We start from the raw sequence: 21,522 nt of genomic DNA, 5'->3' as shown, positions 1-21,522 counted from the left end.
AAGCCGTGTTGGGATGGAACGGGGGTTTTTTGGCCGTCGGGAAGTTAGGGGCGTGCAAGTTTCTTCACGCGTCTACACCGACGATAGAGGCAGGGGCCACCCACGAAAGGCGATACCGTAGACCGTAAGTGTATAGCTGAGTCCAAGTCACCGCTCTTGTGTCTGCGGGTTGTGTTGGAATTTGGAATTCAAAAAGGCCTGTGGAGACAACCTGGAGTCGAGGCTGAGGAGTTAGCTGATCGTCCTCGAAAAGGGGAGCTGCAGTCTCGAACAATTCGATGGACTGTCCTTGGGGGGCAGTCTCCCAGAAGAGTTGGCAAGAAGGGCTGAAGTGGAGTGAAGTGTAGAAAGAGTCAAGCAGGCTTTAGAACGTACGCTATTTCAAGACTATGGTCGGGGGTGGAGGAAGTGCCGGGAGCTCCGGCAGGCTAAGCAGGATTGTGGCTTAACACGTGGACTAGGGAATGAACAGGGACTTCAGAGTGCAAGTCGACCTTCAAGACAAAACCGAGCCCAATGGTCTCCCATGCACAAGAGGAAACTGGAAGGCAATAGGGGTGACGGTAGGGGTGAGGGTGAGGAAAAGAGTTACTCAAAAGTGGATGATGGGACAGTGATAGTGTCTCCTGGTATTGATGGTAAAATTGGACAGAAGGAAACGTGGCTGATACGGTTGTATTGTGTCATTATTGGCCAACCTGCATTGTAACAGGCCAACTTACGGCTGCGGTACCAGTTTTTCTTTAATCTTGTTTAAATTTTCTTGCATCTTGCCTTGCTCGGCCCAGGTTCCAGGTTCCGATTTTCAGTCTATTCCCCTGTGCCTCTTTTTTCGGCTCCGAGTATTGCCCGCCCAGTGCTTGATAAAAGTTGCTTGCCCATTGCCCCTGCACATAGCTCAAGTGTGACTGTCAATGTAACTCTTGCGTCGTCAAAGACGTCCAGGCCCAGAAAGTCAGCCCCGGCAGGTCCCTAGTATAACCATGGATCTTGCAAAGTGGAAACTCACCTGCCCAGATGGCACTACGCAGGGCTTTAATATTAGCATAACTCGTTACAAACTTGAAAAAACTTATGCATGTCATGTAGTTTTCAGGGGCACTACGCAGTATAGGGGTATCTCTCTATGGTTTTATATCGAGTAAGATTCCAGCAGGCCCCTAGGAAGTATGCAGCACTCCTTTGGCAGCCCCTGCAGCTCGGTGTGACATGAAGAGCCGCAGAAGAAGACACGAGCACGCAAACGGTCGAGGCCCAAGCCTCAGGCCGCCAATGTTGCTCCCGCGTTCCGCATTCCGCAGTCTCGTACTTGTAGAACGGCACAGAATCGCATCGCGTAGGAAGTGACCTTCTTTGATCATTCAGAGCCATTGATTCTTTTATTTTCTATCAGACAATCTCTCCTTTTGAAGCCCTCATCGTTCTAGCCTCAACTGCCAGCATTGTCATAATTGGCAAACCATTGAACTGTGTACTTGCGGGAATCGGCGGCTACACTGTACCCGACTTCAGCCGCCCCGCCCACCAAGTCTCCTGTACCTTTATTTACCGAGAAGCTCTGAGCTCTGCAGAGTACACCGGTACATCACTTCCTAGCGTCTTTCTATCTCTTCAAGGTTCTCCCTGGGGACTAGAACTAAATACTCAACCCCTAAGCTCAAGCTCGGTACCACCATTAATTTCTCGCTGTCCTCTCTAGCGCCCTCTGAGAGGAACTATGCCACACAGCGACGAGCAGGGAAGCCTAGGGGCGAAGGAACTCTGGAGACCTTCGTCCCGAGAAAAAACTCAAATCTATGACTTTATGTCGAAGGTTGGCCAGAAATATGACATCCCCTTGAAGGATTACAATGCTCTATGGCAATGGAGTATTTCAGAACCCGCCAAGTTCTGGGAGGAAATTTGGCACTACACGCAGATCAAAGCTCACAGGCCATATAAACAGGTAAGGCGGCTTCTACTGCCTATACTCGTGCAAACCAACGTAATACTGAAGGAACCTCAGGTCCTAGAATCAAGCAAGACTCTCTTCCTCGGCCAGATTTCTTTGAGGGCAGCAAGTTGAACTTTGCTGAGAATCTCTTGTACCCAGCTAATGCCCCAGATGAGAACGATGTTGCCATCATCGGCGCTACCGAAGCAGACCGCGAATTCATCTCGTGGAAGGAGCTGAGAGAGCGAGTCCGGCAATGCGCCAATGCCTTGAAGGAAGCCGGTTTGCAGACCAATGATCGTGTAGCTGGCTTTGTTGGAAATCATGCCAACACCGTGGTAGCTATGCTGGCGACCACTTCGATTGGTGCCTACTGGACGGGCGTCTCGCCAGATACTGGTGTGCATGCGGTCCTGGAGCGTCTGAAGCAGATTGAGCCCAAGATCCTTTTTGCCGACCATGCTTCTCTTTACAATGGCAAGGTCCATGGCTCTCATGCTAAGGTGCGCGAGATAGTCGCTGATTTACCATTTCTTGAAGTCTTGGTGGTCTTCGAGACTGCCAAGGACGTGGATTTCAAGTTTGAAGGGGTCCGGCCTGCGAATGGAAAGGTTGTAACATATAATGACTTCCAATCTGCTGTTCAAAATGAAAGCGCATCTTTGGAATTTGCGAGCTTGCCGCCAGATCACCCAGTCTACATCCTTTATTCCTCGGGCACCACAGGTGCCCCAAAACCAATTGTTCATGGGTCCTTGGGCACGCTATTGCAGCATAAGAAAGAGCATCTTCTCCACTGTGATCTCCGACCTGGAGATCGTCTTTTCTACTTCACCACTACTACTTGGATGATGTGGCACTGGCTAGTCTCAGGCTTGGCCAGCGGTGCTACCATTGTTCTCTACGACGGCTCGCCATTCCGGCCCTTCGATGTTGAGGGGGGAAATGGAGAAATGGCCATGCCACGTCTCATTGAAGAGCTTCAGATTACCCATTTTGGTACCTCGGCGAAATACCTCTCCGTGCTGGAGCAAGCGGCCTTGAATCCTTCCAAGCATGCACATCGTCCAGTTTCTCTTAGCACGCTCAAGGCGATCTTCAGCACTGGATCTCCGTTAGCACCATCAACTTTCGAGTATGTTTACGCTTCTATCCATCCCGACATCATGCTGGGCTCTATCACTGGCGGTACAGATATCTTGTCTCTGTTCTGTTCTGGCTGCCCGATACTTCCAGTGTACAAAGGAGAGATCCAATGTCGCTCTCTTGGAATGGCTGTCACGGCTTTTGATCCTGCTGGCAATGATATCAGTGCTTCGGGCGAGCCTGGCGATCTGGTCTGCACCGTGCCTTTCCCAGCGCAGCCGGTCATGTTCTGGCCACCAGGCCCCAAAGGGCTCGAAAAATACAGGAAAAGCTACTTCGACGTCTTCGGTCCCAACATCTGGCATCATGGAGATTTTGTGCGTGTGAATCCTGTCACGGGTGGTGTTGTGATGTTAGGTCGCAGTGACGGCGTTCTCAAGCCATCTGGTGTTCGATTCGGAAGTGCCGAGATATACAATGTCCTTCTCAAGCATTTTGCCGATGAGATCGAGGATTCTCTGTGTGTTGGCCGGAGACGCGAGGGTATTGACTCTGACGAGACCGTGGTCCTCTTTGTTAAACTCTCCCTGGCAAGTCCGTTACCATGCCAGAGCTCTCGAGCCGGATTCAGTCCGTCATTCGCAAAGAGCTCAGTGCTCGTCATGTTCCTGGCATCATCGATTCTTGTCCTGAGATCCCAGTGACTTCTAATGGCAAAAAGGTAGAAAATGCTGTCAAGCAGATTCTCTGTGGCCTGAATATCAAGATTGGAGCCAGCGTTGCAAATGCTTCGTGTCTGGAATGGTATCGCAACTGGGCTTCTGAAAATGCCTGATTGTGTGGCCAGTCCCTTGCTGCTAGTACATCATGTGTGCGGACTTGAATGTTTCGTCTACAAAATTGGGAGGAATAAAGTAATGAGACTCGGAATGATAGAATTTATGAAAGGTTGCCAGGTGTATATACAAGCATGTCGTCATTGTTCTAGATTGCCGCCATCACATCAGCAACTCGATACAGAGCCAGAAACCCCCGAAGTCGACTTCTTTATAAAGTATATTATTAATAGCAGAAGAAAAAGCGGATTGAGCTTTCCACAGAGCCCTCCTTTCGTATTTGTCTCAAAAGTCCAAGGCAAGAGCCCTGGAGCCCTGGAGCCCTGGAGCATCAGTCCATGCTTAGTCATCGAATCGGCGTTTCACTCCGGATTTGATTCTGCGGCGCGCGCAGTTTTCCGACTCTCACTGCTATTCGCAAGGAAGGCGTCCTCAACGTTTTCCTTTTCCCGAACAGCTTGCGTGCCGAGATGAGCGCAAATATGCGTCGGTCTGCCTGCGGGCGGTGCAATCCAAAAAGCCCTTGGCGCGGGTTCCACGCTCAGCGTCCAGAAGCTTTGCTACGCTGAACAATTCGGCCAAGGTATGGCTCATGTTCTACATGTCCATGGGGATATTGTATTAATCGTCTTTGTCTCAAGGACCCTGCAGAGCTCGATGAGATCACGACCCTACCAAACGGAATTCGAGTCGCCTCAGAGTCATTACCGGGTCCCTTCGCAGGTGTTGGCGTTTACGTCGATGCGGGATCACGTTATGAAGATGCGAGTTTGCGTGGAGTTAGCCATATAATGGACCGTCTAGCCTTTAAATCAACCAAGTCTCGTACCGCAGATGAAATGTTGGAAGTTTTGGAGGCATTAGGTGGCAACATCCAATGTGCTTCATCACGAGAGACTTTGATGTACCAGTCGGCCAGCTTCAACTCTGCAGTCCCCACCACACTGGGTCTCCTCGCTGAGACAATCCGTGATCCTCTCATCACCGAGGAGGAAGTCCTCGACCAACTTGCTACCGCCGAATACGAGATTGGAGAGATTTGGGCCAAGCCAGAGCTTATCCTCCCCGAGTTAGTTCACATGACGGCTTATAAGGACAACACCCTCGGTAACCCTCTCTTGTGCCCTGCCGAAAGATTGGGAGAGATCAACAAGGCGACAGTCGAGCGCTATCGTGAGGTCTTTTTCAACCCGGACCGCATGGTGGTCTCATTTGCCGGTGTACCGCATGCCGAAGCTGTCAAGCTCACTGAGCAATACTTCGGAGATATGCGAAGCAGCGACGTTGCTCACAGCAAAGGCCCAGTTCTATCAGGCTCTGGGATTGACACAACCCTCTCCGACTCTAATGCTGCCGCCAAGGAAGGCCAGGTTCCCACGGTGCCCCAGTTCACCCCATCGTCTACTGTAACCAGCCCAGCCGCTTCGCAAAACACCCACTCTTCGCTCCTATCAAAGCTCCCATTCCTCAAGAAACTCTCCACTTCATCCCAAAACCATGCCGCCTGTCGAGCCCCTCCACCCCTCTCTTGTCGAGTCCTCCGCGTTGGACCTTCGTCGCCCTGCACACTACACTGGTGGTTTCATGGCCCTTCCTCCCATTCCACCACCTGCCAACCCCATGCTTCCTCGTCTCAGCCATATCCACCTTGCCTTCGAGGCTCTCCCCATATCATCCCCCGATATCTACGCCCTAGCTACCTTGCAAACCCTGCTCGGTGGCGGTGGCTCTTTCTCGGCTGGAGGTCCTGGTAAGGGTATGTACTCGCGACTCTATACGAATGTACTCAACCAGCACGGCTGGGTGGAGAGCTGCATGGCCTTCAACCACAGCTATACCGACAGCGGAATCTTCGGCATCTCCGCATCCTGTAGCCCCACCCGCACCACGGAGATGCTCGAGGTGATGTGCCGGGAGCTGCAGGCCCTTACTCTAGATTCCGGATATAGTTCTCTCCAAACCCAAGAGGTCAACCGCGCCAAGAACCAGCTGCGTTCGTCTCTGCTGATGAACCTTGAATCTCGCATGGTCGAACTCGAAGATCTTGGTCGCCAAGTCCAAGTACATGGCCGCAAGGTTGGTGTAAAGGAGATGTGCGATGCTATTGAGTCTCTGACTGTCGAAGACCTCCGCCGCGTCGCGCGCCAAGTCTTCGGCGGCCAGGTGCAGAATCAAGGTCAAGGCACCGGAAAGCCCACTGTAGTCATGCAGGAAGGCGAGCTAGAAGGATACCGACGTCGGGCTTTCCCCTGGGAAGAAATTCAGGAGCGAATTGCGCGGTGGAAGCTCGGTCGGCGCTAGTTTCTTGAACCTCCTGACAACTGCACACATTTAGCTAGACAGATCCTTTGAGCTTCATGTGGTGCGGTCAAATACTCAGGTCAGGACCATGTAATTTAGACATTCAACTTGTAGAATACTCTTTTGATTATCCAGTTCAGTTGTAGCAGTAACGAGTGGCTATGTAAGAAACACCCGGCGGGTCCAAGCTCTCGCCGCTTTTGCCCGGCAAAAAAGTCGGTTCCATCTCGGGCGCGCTTCACCCATCATCCATCCACCCCCATCCACCTTTCATCGTCAGTCCTCCCATATTCCACATAATCCGCCAGAATGGTCAAGCTCCACGAGGTCGAGGATGAGGCTTTCACCACCGATAAGCCCCAGGCCAGCAAGAACGATGCTCTGCTCGTCTCCGATGACGACGAAGACTACAGCGACACCGGTAAGTGTTTGACGACATCTGTTCTCCCGCGAGTCACGCGAGTCGAACCGCGCAGCGACAATGGCTTCGGTTCGTAAAGATCGAACTAAGCCAATACTTCAACGCGACGTGTCTTCTCCGCCAGAACTCATCCAACAATCCACTCTGCCAGCGCGGCAGCTGCGCATCTCAAATCAATTCTTACCAGTCGCCAATCCCATTGAAAACACAGCTAACCCATCTCCTCCTCGTGGTAGACTCGGAGATCTCGGAGGAGTCAGATGACGAACTCGATGAGGAAACTCTATTGGACCGTATCTCTGCCTTGAAAGACATGATCCCCCCCCTCCGCTCGCCGCACCGCCACCAACACCGTCTCCGCTCTCACATCTTTCACCTCCTCTACCCTGAGCTTCAGTGGAAAGGCCCTCTGGGTCATCAGCACTAGCGCTTTCCTCATCGGTGTTCCATGGGCATTAGCCTACGCCGAGGAGGAGCAGTACATTCAGATGGAGCGTGAGCAGGGCATGATCAAGGGTGCTAATGAGGTGCGTTCACAAAGTTCATTCCAGCAACCGTAAGACAGCAACTAACCGCATTCGATAGATGCTCACCCCTGGCGCCGAAGAGAAGAAGGAGGATAAGCTCGCTCTGTAAATCAATACCGTCTCGGAGAACAGCGGGTCCGTTCCCAGAACCGTCCAAGCCGGCAACGCATCACACACAATGGACATGGATACATGGGTATATCCTCGAACCTCCTATAATACAGGAGCTTGACGTAAATGCGGTTTCACCGGCCTCATCTGGTTCTGGGCCGACTCCCCGTTTTACCATTTTCTTGCTTCCTTGATGTCTTCTTCCAGAATCTTGGCTCCGGCAGCTCATGCATGTATTTGTATAACAATCACTATTTCTTTCCCTCTCTATGTCCTCTATATATGTTTTATACTCTTCTTCTCCTTGCATTAACCTGTGTTTTGTTGCGGAGTAGTCTTGATTCGGGAGCATGTGTTGGTGCTGTATTTGGTCAAATATCAACGAAGTACCCTCTGAAAAAGCTAGACTATAGGATGCCACGGTTTCCTTGGACTAGGAGCAGCTCGACTCATGTTCATTCTTACGGTGGGATATGTGTTAAATTCCGATTCGGATCAGACTTCAATATCTACAAAAAACAAAGCAAAGTCGTTTTCAATTCGGAGCCACGGGTGCTCGGGGTATCATCAGAAATGCAAGATTGGTAAAGGCGGCGGAGAGAAAACAATTGAGACTAAAATTTCCATCCCCAAGGCGTCGACGGCAAACTTATTTTCGGGCAGTTTGGTCGAAGAAGATCACCTCCTAGAGTTGGAGAACCGGACCTCCGGTTTTTCGCGAGCAGATTTAAGGACTATGTGAAAATCACGATACATCTTTTCGACTTCGCCCGTGCTGATCATTGTATTATGAACATCGATAGCGTGTCTGGTCTTGTGCTTTTGCTTCATTTTACTGCGGCGGAGAACCTCTGCGTCGTCCTTGTGGCCTTTGGACTCGAGGTAATTGACCACCCACTCATTCAAGGTAAATCGCCAGTGAGTGAGCTGATGTGCTAAAGTTGCATTGTCCTTGCAGTGGCTGGTAAACACTTAGCGAGGGTCCGAATTATAATGCAGGGCATAAAGACACCCACCGTCCAAGGAGGAACCGCCTATTTTCATCAGGTAGAACATGGCCTTCCCGGTCACGCTCAACATTCGAGTGGTCGTGTTCATGATCATTATGTCCGTCGTTCTCTTCATCCGTCTCATCCGTCTCGTCGAGAGGCTCCAGTGTTTCAAGCGAGTACGGCTTGCCGTATAACTTCATCTCCCAAGAGGGAGGGTGGCCTGACCGGTTGCAGGCCTCACAGGTCTCAGTGCCGAAGATGCTCTTGAAACCCAGAAGCTCCATATAAGGACGGGCCAGCAACGCATTACGAAACTCTGCGCTCCAACTCGAGGACGTAAACTGAGAGCTTGCACGACCGTTGACTTCATCATTCAACTTCATAAATGCCACCTCATACATGGCATCAGAACGGGGAAAGGCTGGGTCGAGATAATTATGAACCATCCATCCCACCACATCCTGGAAGTATTCCTTCGGCTTTTTGTAAGCATGACGGGTAAATTCAAGAGGCATCTCCGTGGGAACGCCGAAGGTGTCGTCTTCCTGCACAAAGTCCTCGTCGTATGCGTCTAGGTCTTCCTCGCCGATGAGCGAGTTGATTTCACTGTCATCAGTCGGTTCCTCGTCCCCATTATACATACGAGGCTCATCGTCTTTTTCCGGATCACTCTTTAGCTTTTGTCCCGCACGTCTCCGACGGAGGGTTTCCAGGTGCGCCATTCGCTTACTTCTCGCTGAATTGGCGATCCTTCCCCGGGTTCGTGTTTCTCTCAAACCTATCGTAATGTTTTAGCCTGGAAAAGTCGAGTACCCAAGATAGCAATTTTCTTACCAGAGTCATCGGAGTCCTGGAGGTCTAGGACGTCCTCCGCAACTTCAAGGTCATCTTTTGTCGCACCAGCCCTCGGTGTCGTCGGTGATTCTGAATCAGCGAGCCGTCTGCGTCGTTTTGTTGGCGATGATACAACGGGATCTTCGTCATCTTCCGAATCACTCAAGATGACAAGGGATTTTGACGGTACCGGCTCATGTTTGATCCGCGTAAGAGACTCGGTCTTCGGTGGGCTCATTGGTGCCTTTCTCTTGCGGGAGGAGCTAGGCAGAACGATATCGTCTTCCTCTTCAGAGCTGAGCTGCGGAGCTGGGGGAGGTGAGGGCTCAGTGCTTTGGATTTCGATTTGAGGTTCCGGCGTTCTAGCCTTCTTGGAAGATTTTGACTTTTTGTCTTTGCGCGGGCTGTTTGAGCGGACTGAAGCGAGACTTGGGTGGTTATAGCGTAGTGTTCTGTGTCGGTCCTCCTTTTCGCTATCCTCACCAGCTGATGGGACGGCTGGAGCGAAGGCGAGTCTAGTCTGTTTCTTCGCCGATTTGCGCGGCATGATGGAATGCGAGGTGATCAAATTAGACTAGACGAACTTTGGAAGATGGGGACCACGGCCTTTGAGTGTGAAAGAGAGCGAATGCCAGAATAGCAGGAAGAAGAATAGGCGAAAAAGAGCCAAAGAAGCCTATTGCATCGCAAAGATCGCAAACCGCCTCAAGCAAAAGCGGCTAAGCGGGAAGCAAACGATCGCGTGGAAGAGCGCGTGGAGGGGCGCGAGGTCACGTGGCGGCATTCGTCTATAGATCAAACGCGCTACGGCCGATTCTTTGCTCCTTTTGCTTACGGTAGCTTTGCAAATAGGGAACTGCGGATTCTGCGGATCCTACCTCTTTTCATGAATTCATTTCCCCCTCCTGAATTCGTTTTCCTGATCCCAGAGTCGAAGCAGGCCCCGCTAGAAGAGATCGCTACGTTGCCTCACAGGATAAAGGTTATCTTGCGTTTGATGTTTTCCAGACTGCGTTGTCCAGCAGGTAGCGCTGGTAGAACAGGATCATTACTTGCGGCTTTGCCAAGGGGGCGATGACTGAAGATGGATCATCATAATGTTTCTAAGAATCCCACCGGAAGATTGATGATCAAGAAATCAGAGTATCAGTTATACAAATACAAAGGCACATTCAATTGTTTCCGATGGTTTGTCCAACAGTGGAGATTGATGCTTACGATGGCCAAGATAGAATCACCAGAGTTAGTTTGGAGTCTATACAAGTTTGAACCTTGCCGAACGACATGCCAATTTCTGATAAAAGGTTTCTCTTGCTCAAATAGTGCGATCATTATACTCTGCAAGTCATCATTGCTGGTAGTTCACCTAAGACTGGCTCCTATATCGAGTCTAGTGGTGCCTACCAGAACTCAGCAGAAACTAATGCCCATGTATCGATGCGCATAGCCGCGTAAGGGGTACGTCAAGAAGTTCCCGCCATATTCAGAAAGAATCAACTTGGTCTCAACTTGAACCTGGACTTTCCTCCCGAGTCTCTGAGCATATTGTCTATGTGGATATCGCTAGCGATCTGGGCCATAGGCAGCTTGTTGAAAGTGCTTATCTCAGATTCGGTCTCAAAAGGTCTTTCGCAAATTTAATAATGATATGTCTAACGAAAGGAGCTTTCCAACTATACTCACAAGCCGAGACATTCCAATATTCTTGCGGGATTGCTTGTAGTGTATTTGGCACCAAAGACGTTATCTGCCAAGTAATTGAAGGACTACTAGTAAAGGACCAATCTTTCCGCCTTACATACAGATCTTTCAAGGTGACAGAGGTATACTGAGCCTCTCCTGGATCGTAGCATGGCTGAAGATAAATAGCTTCAGCCCCCGAGATTCTTCCTGATGGTTGGCTCCAAAGGGAACTCTTGCTCGTCCGCGGTGAAATTCTTATAGACAGTATCCCAGCGAGGTTGAAGTTGCTTCGGAGTCTCCCATGCGTTTTCAGGATCGCGCAGCCAAATTCGCACAAGGTGTCGTCTGTAGAAACAGTGGAAAAATTAGCCTGGGTATGCGATACATGGACTTGAAGAAACCAACTCTTTGCCAGGCCCATCCCTGAAGCCATTCCGCGCATGAAAAATGCTCAGGTTATTCACGTATTGGATATCTCCCTTTCGGAAGCCAAGGGAAGCCCGGTGCTCTTCGGCCAGGAAATGCAAGGCATCCAATGCCTCAGCTTGCGCTTCTGAGATAGGCGGTATGCCGTCGGATCTCGGCCGTGCAAGGAAACCTGTGAAATATCTCCGAGCATATTGAATCAGGACACGCTCTGGTTTATTTTCCGTGGCTGGTTGGTGATATAGCAGTGGCCGGAGAGTATATGGGTTCTCAGGGTTACCGAACCTGGGATGACTTAGTACCAATTGCATCACCTTCGGGTAGCGTCTCATACCCATCTACAGGCCAGTCTTGAGACAATGTATGAATCAGATCGGGCCGTTCCTTGGCAAGAATGTTATACACAGTCCAGCTGCTTGACAAGTAGCTCTCGCCTGCTTCTGCTGCGGTGTTCAAGCAGAGCAGTGAAATGATGTCGCCAGCATCGGTATGGAAGACCTGCTTGTCTGGCGTGTTAGATGGAGCGCCGATCAGGTCTCTGTGCACAGTATTTGTAATGTCTTTGATGTGAGATATCACAGGAGAAGTGCCATTTTGGAGTCTTGTATCTTGCTGGCGTCCTCGGATACTTCCGATATGGGATGACAGCCCAGTGTAAATTGCGATATTGTCTTCCCGAGAGTAATTATCGATACGCAAACCCCAGATGACAACGAACCCACGTCCATTATGGATTTCCTTTGATAGCTCTCTTAGTACTGGATGCAGGGTCGGCAGGGGAAAGGTAGACTGTGTGATGTACCCCAAGGGCTTGCCCAAAGCTGGAAATAAGTCAGACAGGTATCGATTTAGACAATTGTTGAGAAGTTACCTTTGAAGCTCTTCAAAGCAGTATCAAGCTCATCCAACTGAGCATCGCTCAGCTTGTAAGCCCAGTCGTCTCGTTTCTCGATCTCTTCGCCTTCCCAGACGAGCGGGGAGACTAGCTTCTCCGGAAATCCGGCAGGCAGCGTTGTTTGGAGCTCTTCGTTTTCCTTGCGATACTTGGTGCGGGCCTCGTACTTCGCCCTGTCCGGTTGGTACTGAATATCAGGCTGGGTGGGCCGAATGATTGTCTGAGTGGCAGACATGATTAATGTAACGACTCGAAATTCACTGGAAGGGCGATGAGCGGAAAGCTGTCGGTGGGATGTAGAGGCCCGACTTGGAGCGGCCCCCTCGAACGACTGGGAACGATTGGGAACTACCCCGCAGGTCGCACCAGAAAGCCATTCGATCGCATTTTATCGCGTCATTCCTGTTGCAGCTTGACTTGCAATACGATGCACATCATTTGCTCTTGTTCGCGACATCTGCCCCACCCACGACGAGATCGCCCGTGTCGTCTTTCAACGGCACCTCCTACTAATCTGCTAATCTATTCTGTGCACAAGATTCCTTGAGCCTGGATAGACGGGGACCTTCAAAAGGCGGAGGTCTCTCAAAATATGAAATCAATATTCTTCGCATATGGGTTAAGATATGGTGTTTGTGCCGCAGAAACATCCATAAGGGATATCTGTAAGGCAATTCAACGGAATCGAAGACAGACAGCAGGGGCCAACCCCAAAGCCTTCAATGTGAAACCTATGTTCTGTGACCTTTCCCTCTTGTATCTGTAGCCACGTTGCCAACGGCACCTTTGTTTTTCAAGTATGTTCAAGATATAATGTAGTACGAGCTTACTGCTGCGCACGGCGTCATACTGATTCTGAGCCTACTAGTACCATCAGAGATATCATCATGACATATAGCATTTGTACCTAATATTATGGAAGTGTATATATGTATATATCTCAAATCACTTGACATCCCACTTCATTAAAGTTGAGCTGCTAGAACACAGCGACCATGGGAAGTCCTAATCAGCAGTTGGGAATAACAGCTGAGGATGAAGACACTAGGTAGTCTGTGGCCTTGTCTAAAGGCTTGTGTGAGAAATGATGATGAATTTAAACATCCTGAAACAGGTACCACTAACTGGAGGCAATTAAAAGTGGAATACGTTCAAAGTAGCGGCATACTTCAGAATTGAAATGGTTCTGCACTCGAATCACCCCAAGCTCAAGCCCCAAGACTTATCTCAATGACCCTTCTGATATCAAAGTAAGCCGCTGCGTATAAGCACAAGATAGACGAGACTCACCTGCGCACGTAGATCTGACATCCCAATGATGGGCTGTGGAGCTTCGGGAAATTCCATCTTCATCTGCCGACTATATAAGCCAGTTCCACATCCTTTCGGCATTGCTCCCGTTTTCATGTTGATAGCAATTTGTTCTCTGGCCTCTCTAGCTTTTACGCCATCCGCACACGCAAGTGCACAAGGATCGTAGATGTCACCGCGTTGGGATCTAACGGTGCTATTCACGTGGGCTGCTTTCCAACCCCGGAACAAACTCACGAATCGGGCTCTGCTGGTAAACGAGGTTGTTACTCGAGGACGCCATGCCTGTAGTCGGCGATGCGACAGACCAACTAGGCTTGAGAAAGTACGGGTTCTTGTCACAGACATACTGACTTCAAGTTTTGAAAAGCTCCTAAATGAGAACTAATAATAAATCAGCACGTCGGCCTTCTCATGCTTAAGGGGACAAATCTTCGCACGTCAGAGGGCTATTAACGATGACGTGTTGATCAGTACGGAAAAGAACGCCTAAATGAGGTAGCCAATGATAGAATTCAAGAACGAAGGTTCGGAACTGCAAGAGCTGGGATTTGCCTGGATTAGAACGATATTCCGGTCGATGTCGATGACGTTCAAACGACGTTGCTTTGTTGCACTTAGGATTGTCAGAAGCTCGGCCGCACCAGAGCCATGCGATCGATTCCCTATCAGGATATAGCTGAATATGTCCTTAGGCAATCCAAATGGCCATTACTCAGAGACTGTGTTCGGAGAAGCTGCAGGGTGATCTGCCGCGCATGGTAGTGATTTTAGTCAGCACAGCTTCGTGGCTCCGTCCGCGACTGCTCCTCACTCTATTTCCACCGTGGGGCATTTGCAGGTGTTAAGTAAGGGTTGAGTGATATGCTCAGATGAATCGATAAGAGACTGCACTTTCACATGTCGGCTTCAGCCTCAGAAACAACCACTGCAAGACCACCGCAGCCATGAAGCGAGAATATCTTCCACTGAACTCGCTCGAAGCCTGGGCCAAATTTAATGGAATAACCACCCAAGGCACGGCGTTCCAGAGACTTGGATCCATGGCAGCTACCGAGTTCTCGGGCCTTGACAAGGGAATGCCATTGTAGCGACCGTGGACAAGACAGATGATGCTTCCGCCTCAGGTCCACATGTGCTTCTTCGGGTTCCTTCGGACCTAGTGCTGTCATTGGATGCTGTACACAACCACTCCAAATCAGATACAGACCTCCGGGTTGTATTGGAAGCCGTGGGGGAGTTTGGCAGGGTATGACCAGTTGGCTGTTGGCAAGCGAGACATTTACTGACATGGTTTAGACCCCGAGAGGTGCCATCATGATCTTCCTTCTGGTGCAAATAACACGCAAATCAAATGGAAGCACACGCTCAGTAGGACTGTCGAGTCCATGGACGGAGTACACTCAATTTCTCCACCCCTCTTTCCCGCTCCCCACCCTCTATTCAGAGGCCGAGCAGGGGCTTCTTCGAGGGACATCGCTTGCAAATGCAGTGGAAGCCAAGGTCGGATCGCTTGAGAAGGAATTTGATCTTCTTCGAAATGCTACGGATGGCATACTTTGGTGCCAGGAGTGCTGGTGGAGCGAGGACGAGGGAAGCTAACTTTAGATGATTGGAAATATGTCGACGCAGCCTATCGATCGCGCATGCTCGAAATACCCAATGCCGGACATGCGATGGTGCCTTGCATAGATATGGTCAATCATGCCACTGAGCCTGCGGTTAATTCGCGGTACGACGCAGATTCCGAAGGAAATGTTATACTTCAGCTACGCTCTGGCCGGTCTCTGAAAGCCGGCGAAGAGGTGACCATCTCGTAGGTTCTTGGCTGTATGACCTTCTCAGCTAGAGAAAGTGCAAGCGGCTAATCAGATTGAAAATAGGTATGGAGAGGAGAAACCGGCTTCTGAAATGGTTTTCTCGTACGGTTTTCTCGACAGCTCCACGCAAGAAGCGAGGGAAGTCTTGCTTAACATCGAGTTCCCCGACGATGATCCACTAGGTATTGCAAAGAAAATGATTTGTAAGGATACTCCAGGGCTCAAAGTCTCCGTGTTCAATAACTCGGGTGCTTCAAGGAGTACGACTTGGGAGAGTCCCTTGATTTGGTGGTCGAGCGTGAACGAGGAAGATGGTCTTCATATCGGAGTCGTGCAAACGGTTGATGGGCAGAGAGAACTGGAAGCCACTTGGAAAGGCGAAAAGATACGATCGCCAACCTACTTGTACGAATTAATTGCAGAAGATGCGATGGCCGATATATTTCGCCTTCGAGCTCTGGTGCTCGTACTCCAGCGACTGGAGGAACAACTCGCCCTTCTACACCAGACCGAACAGGTTTTGTCAAGTATGCAAGAGGACAAAACTTTAGTTGACTCGATGTTCAGTCCCGATACCTATGAGCTGACCTCTCGACTACGTAATCTCGAGGCTACACTTTTACAGAGCGCGATCGAGGATCTTGTGCAGCAGGTAAGTCAAGATTGGAGAACAGCAAGAATCCTCCTGTGAAGCTGGGTTGAGCTAATCATACTACAGAGGGACGATGTCATGAACTCGGAAGCTGTGGCGGCCTACCTGGCCGACCAGAGTAACGAAGCTTGAATGCCTTGTTGCCCACGGACCTTCCATTGTTTGAGCCAGCGATATCATAGAGGCCCGAGGATATCTAGTAAATGTGAATAATGCCGCTAGTGACATCATGGCAGGGCCTTGACACGCGAGCATGTAGGCTTGTGATGTAGTGATAAGTACGAAAGGTTGTGACGCCAGATCAAGATAGGCAATTGATCAAAGAGGTAAACCAGAGACCGAGGCCGAGACCGAGATCCAGAGGCCAATTCACTATGCCCGATAGAGCGAATTCATCCCCTGCCCTGGAGAGGGAACTGCATGCGAGGCCCACATGACAATATAATCTTAGGGCGACTTGCCAGCGCGTCAAGTAGGAAGTTTCCAATAGTCTCTTCGACCCCGCGGGAAGATCTACATGGAGCAAACCTTAAACCGCGAAAAGTTGGGCTTTTCTATGGGTAATAAGATTTCGATGACCTCAAGGTCGGCATGATCTTCTACTCAATGTGCGTCAGGGTACCCACTACGGGGTACATACGCAGATACGCAGCGCTTGAGCCTTGCCAACTTGGCTAGGCTCCGTCGACAGTCATACACGGTCTCGTTTCAGGCGATTGTAGTCGGTAGAGATGCAGATCACCCACGGAAACTCAACGTATTTTTGAGACTCACATTGGCACCGAGACAAGGGGCCGTGCAATGCTTGCCACATAAACCTTGTGAGTATCAGGTTTCCTTTCGGGAATGCATCGGCATTTGAGGTGAGGCCAGGCCTCCAGAATTTTGATGAGAGCGAACCAGGGGTAATCCCACTTTGGCCACCGAACAGCTCTCCGAGAACCAGGCGACAGGGATTTGAAACGGGTGTGGGGCATGGGAAAGACTCGCGATTAACTCGGCACAATCTCGCGAACGGGTTGAACCAAGGAAACCCTCGATCCGCACGCGAACTGCGCTAGAGTACCCTGGCAGCCCAGGATGACCGTGCCAGGGCAAAAGATGATTAGTCGCCCGAGGTCCTTGCACGAGTGGCAACTTGAAGCCTCAGCCTCTGAAAGCTGGGGGAGGGGGCCCCGAATGTCATGGACGGGTTTGACAGGGATTAGATGTGCCCTGCATGCCAGTCCAAAAAAGCGACCCGACCTACCCCAACTTTTGGGTGGCATGCTGGGCGCACAGGTCGCGCCGACATTCGGCGCAAATACGAGAAGCGCGGAGGTGCCATGCACGGAACTATTGAGCCCAGACACGGACCAACCCCCAAAAATTTCCCCCGTAACGCATACTGGATAGGGGCAGGTGAATATTTGTACTGGTAACCAGGTGCGAATAATGATCAATAGAATACAGAGCATCGGTACAATAGACGCGACAATTCTGCGAGTGTAAGAGACCCGGGGACATACCGTAAAGGCGCTGGGGGGCTGGGGGGCACATGGCCTGTACTGATTGGGAATAGTGGTCTGTGCGCTGCTACTCCCCGCATGAGATAGACTCCGTGATGGGCATAGAAGACGGACGCTATTGGCTGCCTGGGATATACTTCGTTCCACCGGGCCTACGGAGGTGGTACGTGGAATAACCCAAAAACTACTGAATTCCGGTGCGGCAGAGAATAAATGCAGGACGCGGACATGTGGAGTCCGGGGTCCCCCGGAAGATCCCTAATACTATTCGATCCCCAGAACGGGGGAGATCAAGGCAGATGACGTGTTTCCGGCGGAGAAAAAGGAACGTCCTTCAGAATGAGGCGATTCTACCAGAACTGGAGGAGGCGACCTTCGAGAATTTTAAGTAGCAGCTAAGGTTCATCCTTAGGTTGCGATACGTAACGATACCTCAAATGGCCTCGTGTTGATTGGCCGGTAGTGACTGTGGCCAGGATTATTGGTCCCGAGGTCTCCGCTTACCTGCTGACTCATCTGTATCGTATCCCCGGGGTCGGGGCCTTAGTGTTTCCCCTCAATTTACTTTTCATCATCTTCTCCTGACACACTTTCTCCCCTCGACGACGCAATCACCCTGCGTATCAACTGCCGTCAATCCCTCTATACGAACTATAAAAGTGAACAAGGCGGCCGGCGTGCCCGACCCACCAACATGCCTGGGATTCTGCCAATGAAAGTCATTAAAGTCGGCGGTACTGGCAGCCAAAGCCGTATTGCCCAGGCTTGTGACCGCTGTCGAAGCAAAAAGATCCGCTGTGATGGCGTTCGCCCCTGCTGCACACAATGCGCCAATGTCGGATTTGAATGTAAGACAAGCGACAAACTGAGCCGCCGAGCCTTTCCTCGAGGTTATACCGAATCGCTCGAAGAGCGCGTGCGAGCACTAGAAGCCGAAGTGAAGGACTTGAAAGACCTATTGGATGAAAAAGACGAAAAAATCGATGTCTTGTCGCGCATACACTCGTTCTCCCCACAATCGCAGCGGTCGCCCTGTTCCCGATCGCCCCCAACGATCCCAACCGCCCCAACTAAACCTGCCATCGCCAACGAAACCGAAGATGTTATTCGTGTACCACGAGCAGCAAGTCGATCCTCTAGTCGACCATCACCTGAAAATCCTTATACTGCATTTGTCAGTACTCAAGGTTATGCGGGTATGTTGAATGCGATGTTTTGTTCATGAGACTGAAGTTAACTTATATTCCTTACAGATACTTTGACTGCCAAGCTTGTCAATGATGGTAGATCCGATGCTAAGATCCTGACCAATTCTTTAACTAAATTGGCACCGGCCGTGTCTCGGGGATCACCTAACCAGCCAATAAATCCTCCCCCCCGGCTCGTATCGGATCAGCTTATCAACATTTTCTTCCAAGAGTGGGCCCCGCTGTATCCGGTGGTTCATCGCCCAACCATTTTGAAGGCCTACGAGGAATATGTGAATAATCCCGAGTCGCTGAAGCAGAACATGCACCGAATGACTCAACTGAATCTTATTTTCGGGATCGCTGCTATATCGTCCAAGGTAGGTCACCGGAAATAACGGCAACCCCAAATCCCCATGAAACAAATTTATTGACGGATCATACAGTCGAGAACTGAGCAGGATCCATCTTTCTTCGAGGAAACATGGTCAAACTCTCTTGACTCGTCTCCATCTCAGACCTCCCTCTCCGGTCTCCAATGCTTCGTCCTTGCTCAAATCTACTGTATGACCAAGGGCGACTACCCCAGTCTGCTCCGCTATCGAGCACTTGCGGTCGATATTTGCCACCAGCTTGAACTGCATCTGAGTCAAGCAGATGTGGCCTCGAATCGGCTAGAGGAAGAAACCTCCAAGAAGGTTTTCTGGTGCCAGTATACCTTGGACCGCATGTCTACTGCTCTGACCGGAATGCCCATGCTGTTACGGGAATCTGATATTGAGATTGAATATCCGGTTGATATCGACGATGAGAACGTTACTGAGGCGGGCTTTTTGCCAGCTCTTCCCGGTGAACCTACCCGTCTGTCGAGTGCCCTTGCCTTTTTTGGCGCGTCGAGGATCCTCACTCAGGTCTTGGAAAACCTGTATCCCTCAAAGTCCGGATACAGTGTCAATCTCTCCAAGATCCGGGCTATGGCTAGCCAGCTGGATTCCTGGCTGCATAGCCTACCCTCACACCTTCGCCTCGTATTTTCACAGGACAAGCCTAGCACAAATGTTACCAGCAGCCGATCCCCGCTCTTGGTGAGTATTCACAGATGTCAGCCATTCGCTCACACTTGCTAACACTCATCTAGTCTCTTGTCTACTACTATATTCGCTCATTGATCCACCGTCCAGCTGTGTGCTTCGCTGAGGAGCACGTCCGTTCGCCCTCAGTTCTAGCACTCTCTGATTCATCCAAGCATATCATTCAAATTTTCCAGCTGCTGGATGAACGCCGTCTATGTCTGTCAATCAGTATCAACCGCAAGGAGGTTGTCTTTTCTTCCGGACTCGGATTGCTATGGCAGACCCTTGGGCTGAACCATGACAGCAAGCTTGTCAAGGAGAGCCAGAAACTCATTATGAATGTCATTGAGCTACTGGCACAAGAATCGTCCTCGTCCGCGCGTGAATTTACCGTTCTCGCGAGTACTATTTTACCTCTTGGCGAGGGAAGCAATGAGTCACCACCGCACTCGGACCTGGCGGCTTCGCAGAACAAGTCATCCAAGTTGCCAAAGAAACAGTTTCAGTCTCTGAAGTCTCGCCTTACTTCCAGCATAAGCAAAAGCCAGCCACCGAAGCAAGATTCAGGTTCTCGCCGAAACACCGTCTCAGGTGCATCCCCCCAAATGGGCCCGCAGAACCTTCGATCTCCCAGCTGGGCCAGTTTCCATGCCAGTCAGGCCGACCAGCGTGCCGCTGCTTACCCTGCCACACGGCATGCTTCTCTAGATCTACCCTCAGATCTACGAATGGGACCGGCGTCTCTTGGTTATGATAATAGGCCAATGTCGCACTCCCCTCCATCGAATGCCGCTAGTGAAGTCATCACGATGGCTGATTGGGAGCATGTTCTGAGCGACATGGATAGTGGGTTCTCCAACATCTTCAATGGTATTTACGGCGGCCACGAGTGTGCAGAGGACCCCGGTCCGTTTGCATCCATCACCGCTTCCTACCAATCAAAGCCGAACGATGATGGTGCTTTGAACATACCATCCCACGACTTCCATGACCTCTCACCCGAGGCATGGTCATCCAGCAGCGGCGATCTTCCGAACCCTACAAACGCACACACTGCGCAGAGTGTATTGAGCTATTCTGGGGAAAGCATGGGTAGCGCGGACGACAATATTCATCAGCTCGGTGACGTTCCTCTTCTTCCTGAAGATATGGGTTCCATGCTGGATCCATTCAATGGTCTTCCTTTGCCATCTGAGGAAGATCTGGATGAGTATGCCTTGGTCAACGGATGGGATCGGCCGGTTATCGTCTAAATCTACTCTATATGGGCTGTTCTGTCGGAGTTTTCTTTTTCTTTTCTTTGGAAGTATATTCTGGTTGGACGTCAAATGATACCTCGGAAGGCGTTTTCATGATTTCTAATCCTACAAAGGATGTATTTAGGCGTTAGCGATGTGGTTTGAGTTTGCGATGTATGACGTCATGCACGTCAGGGCCATGCTAATTATTGTATATAGTTGTCGATTCTATTTCATCTGATGATTGATGATCAAAAATGTCCTCTATTCATTCGTGCAAGGTATAAACTATAATAATATCAAGCAACGCCATTCAGCGAATATCTTGGTATTGCCCACGTGCGAGCCTGTTGAAACTTCGAACCACTTTGGCACTGGCAGCTCGTGCCTGCGGAACACACGGCATCATGGATCTCATCTCCAGAGAAGGGACTCCCCACAGACTGCTAAATCATGCAATTACACGGCATCAAACCACCACTATGACTATTAGTAACCAATGTCACAAGACGTTGAAAAACTAGCACTTGCCCCATGATTTGCTCAGCCCCAAGCCGGAGCCGGCAAACGTGTTTCTACCACGCTGCATTTGGTGGGTGGACCAATGGAGTGAGTACAATCCTCTCCACATCCCCGGATTCTTCGCCTTCGCCGAGCATGGCACTCGGCCGCATGGGCAAACAATTGA

General features: G+C 50.5%; 7 protein-coding genes across 7 annotated transcripts; 5 read left to right on the top strand and 2 right to left on the bottom strand.

The window, feature by feature from the left end:
- Window positions 1-1,717: 1,717 nt before the first annotated feature.
- N7468_002582 (Malonamoyl-CoA synthetase vrtB) lies at window positions 1,718-3,723 on the top strand (the record flags this gene model as incomplete). The annotated part of the gene is made up of 2 exons (XM_058471879.1): window positions 1,718-1,945; window positions 2,077-3,723. The coding sequence occupies 2 exons, from the start codon at window positions 1,718-1,720 to the stop codon at window positions 3,721-3,723; spliced, it is 1,875 nt and encodes a 624-aa protein (XP_058335020.1).
- Window positions 3,724-4,312: 589 nt separating this feature from the next.
- On the top strand, window positions 4,313-6,156 carry N7468_002581 (mitochondrial-processing protease subunit alpha; the record flags this gene model as incomplete). The annotated part of the gene is given in 3 exon segments (XM_058471878.1): window positions 4,313-4,438; window positions 4,497-5,261; window positions 5,275-6,156. Coding segments are annotated over 3 exon segments (1,773 nt in total), but the record flags the coding sequence as incomplete, so codon positions are not given.
- Window positions 6,157-6,465: 309 nt separating this feature from the next.
- N7468_002580 (mitochondrial import translocase subunit Tom22) lies at window positions 6,466-7,213 on the top strand (the record flags this gene model as incomplete). The annotated part of the gene is made up of 3 exons (XM_058471877.1): window positions 6,466-6,650; window positions 6,975-7,104; window positions 7,163-7,213. 3 exons carry the CDS (start codon window positions 6,466-6,468, stop codon window positions 7,211-7,213), a joined length of 366 nt encoding a protein of 121 aa, XP_058335018.1.
- A 680-nt stretch (window positions 7,214-7,893) lies between these two features.
- N7468_002579 (uncharacterized protein) lies at window positions 7,894-9,588 on the bottom strand (the record flags this gene model as incomplete). The annotated part of the gene is made up of 3 exons (XM_058471876.1): window positions 7,894-8,176; window positions 8,232-8,985; window positions 9,042-9,588. The coding sequence occupies 3 exons, from the start codon at window positions 9,586-9,588 to the stop codon at window positions 7,894-7,896; spliced, it is 1,584 nt and encodes a 527-aa protein (XP_058335017.1).
- Window positions 9,589-10,912: 1,324 nt separating this feature from the next.
- Window positions 10,913-12,280, bottom strand: N7468_002578 (TauD/TfdA family dioxygenase; the record flags this gene model as incomplete). Its single annotated transcript, XM_058471875.1, has 4 exons — window positions 10,913-11,069; window positions 11,130-11,435; window positions 11,485-11,971; window positions 12,022-12,280. 4 exons carry the CDS (start codon window positions 12,278-12,280, stop codon window positions 10,913-10,915), a joined length of 1,209 nt encoding a protein of 402 aa, XP_058335016.1.
- Window positions 12,281-14,896: 2,616 nt separating this feature from the next.
- Window positions 14,897-15,960, top strand: N7468_002577 (SET domain-containing protein; the record flags this gene model as incomplete). Its single annotated transcript, XM_058471874.1, has 4 exons — window positions 14,897-14,918; window positions 14,965-15,172; window positions 15,240-15,828; window positions 15,895-15,960. 4 exons carry the CDS (start codon window positions 14,897-14,899, stop codon window positions 15,958-15,960), a joined length of 885 nt encoding a protein of 294 aa, XP_058335015.1.
- Window positions 15,961-18,030: 2,070 nt separating this feature from the next.
- Window positions 18,031-20,849, top strand: facB (C6 transcription factor FacB/Cat8; the record flags this gene model as incomplete). Its single annotated transcript, XM_058471873.1, has 4 exons — window positions 18,031-18,532; window positions 18,590-18,903; window positions 18,970-19,608; window positions 19,662-20,849. 4 exons carry the CDS (start codon window positions 18,031-18,033, stop codon window positions 20,847-20,849), a joined length of 2,643 nt encoding a protein of 880 aa, XP_058335014.1.
- Window positions 20,850-21,522: the final 673 nt, after the last annotated feature.

Source organism: Penicillium chermesinum (assembly GCF_028974085.1).
Source record: "Penicillium chermesinum strain IBT 19713 chromosome Unknown utg000002l:1.0-5270490.0:1.0-5274688.0, whole genome shotgun sequence".
Taxonomy (NCBI): Eukaryota; Fungi; Ascomycota; class Eurotiomycetes; order Eurotiales; family Aspergillaceae; genus Penicillium; species Penicillium chermesinum.
The sequence above is the reverse complement of the archived record's forward strand: the minus strand, read 5'-3'. Positions and strand labels throughout refer to the sequence as shown.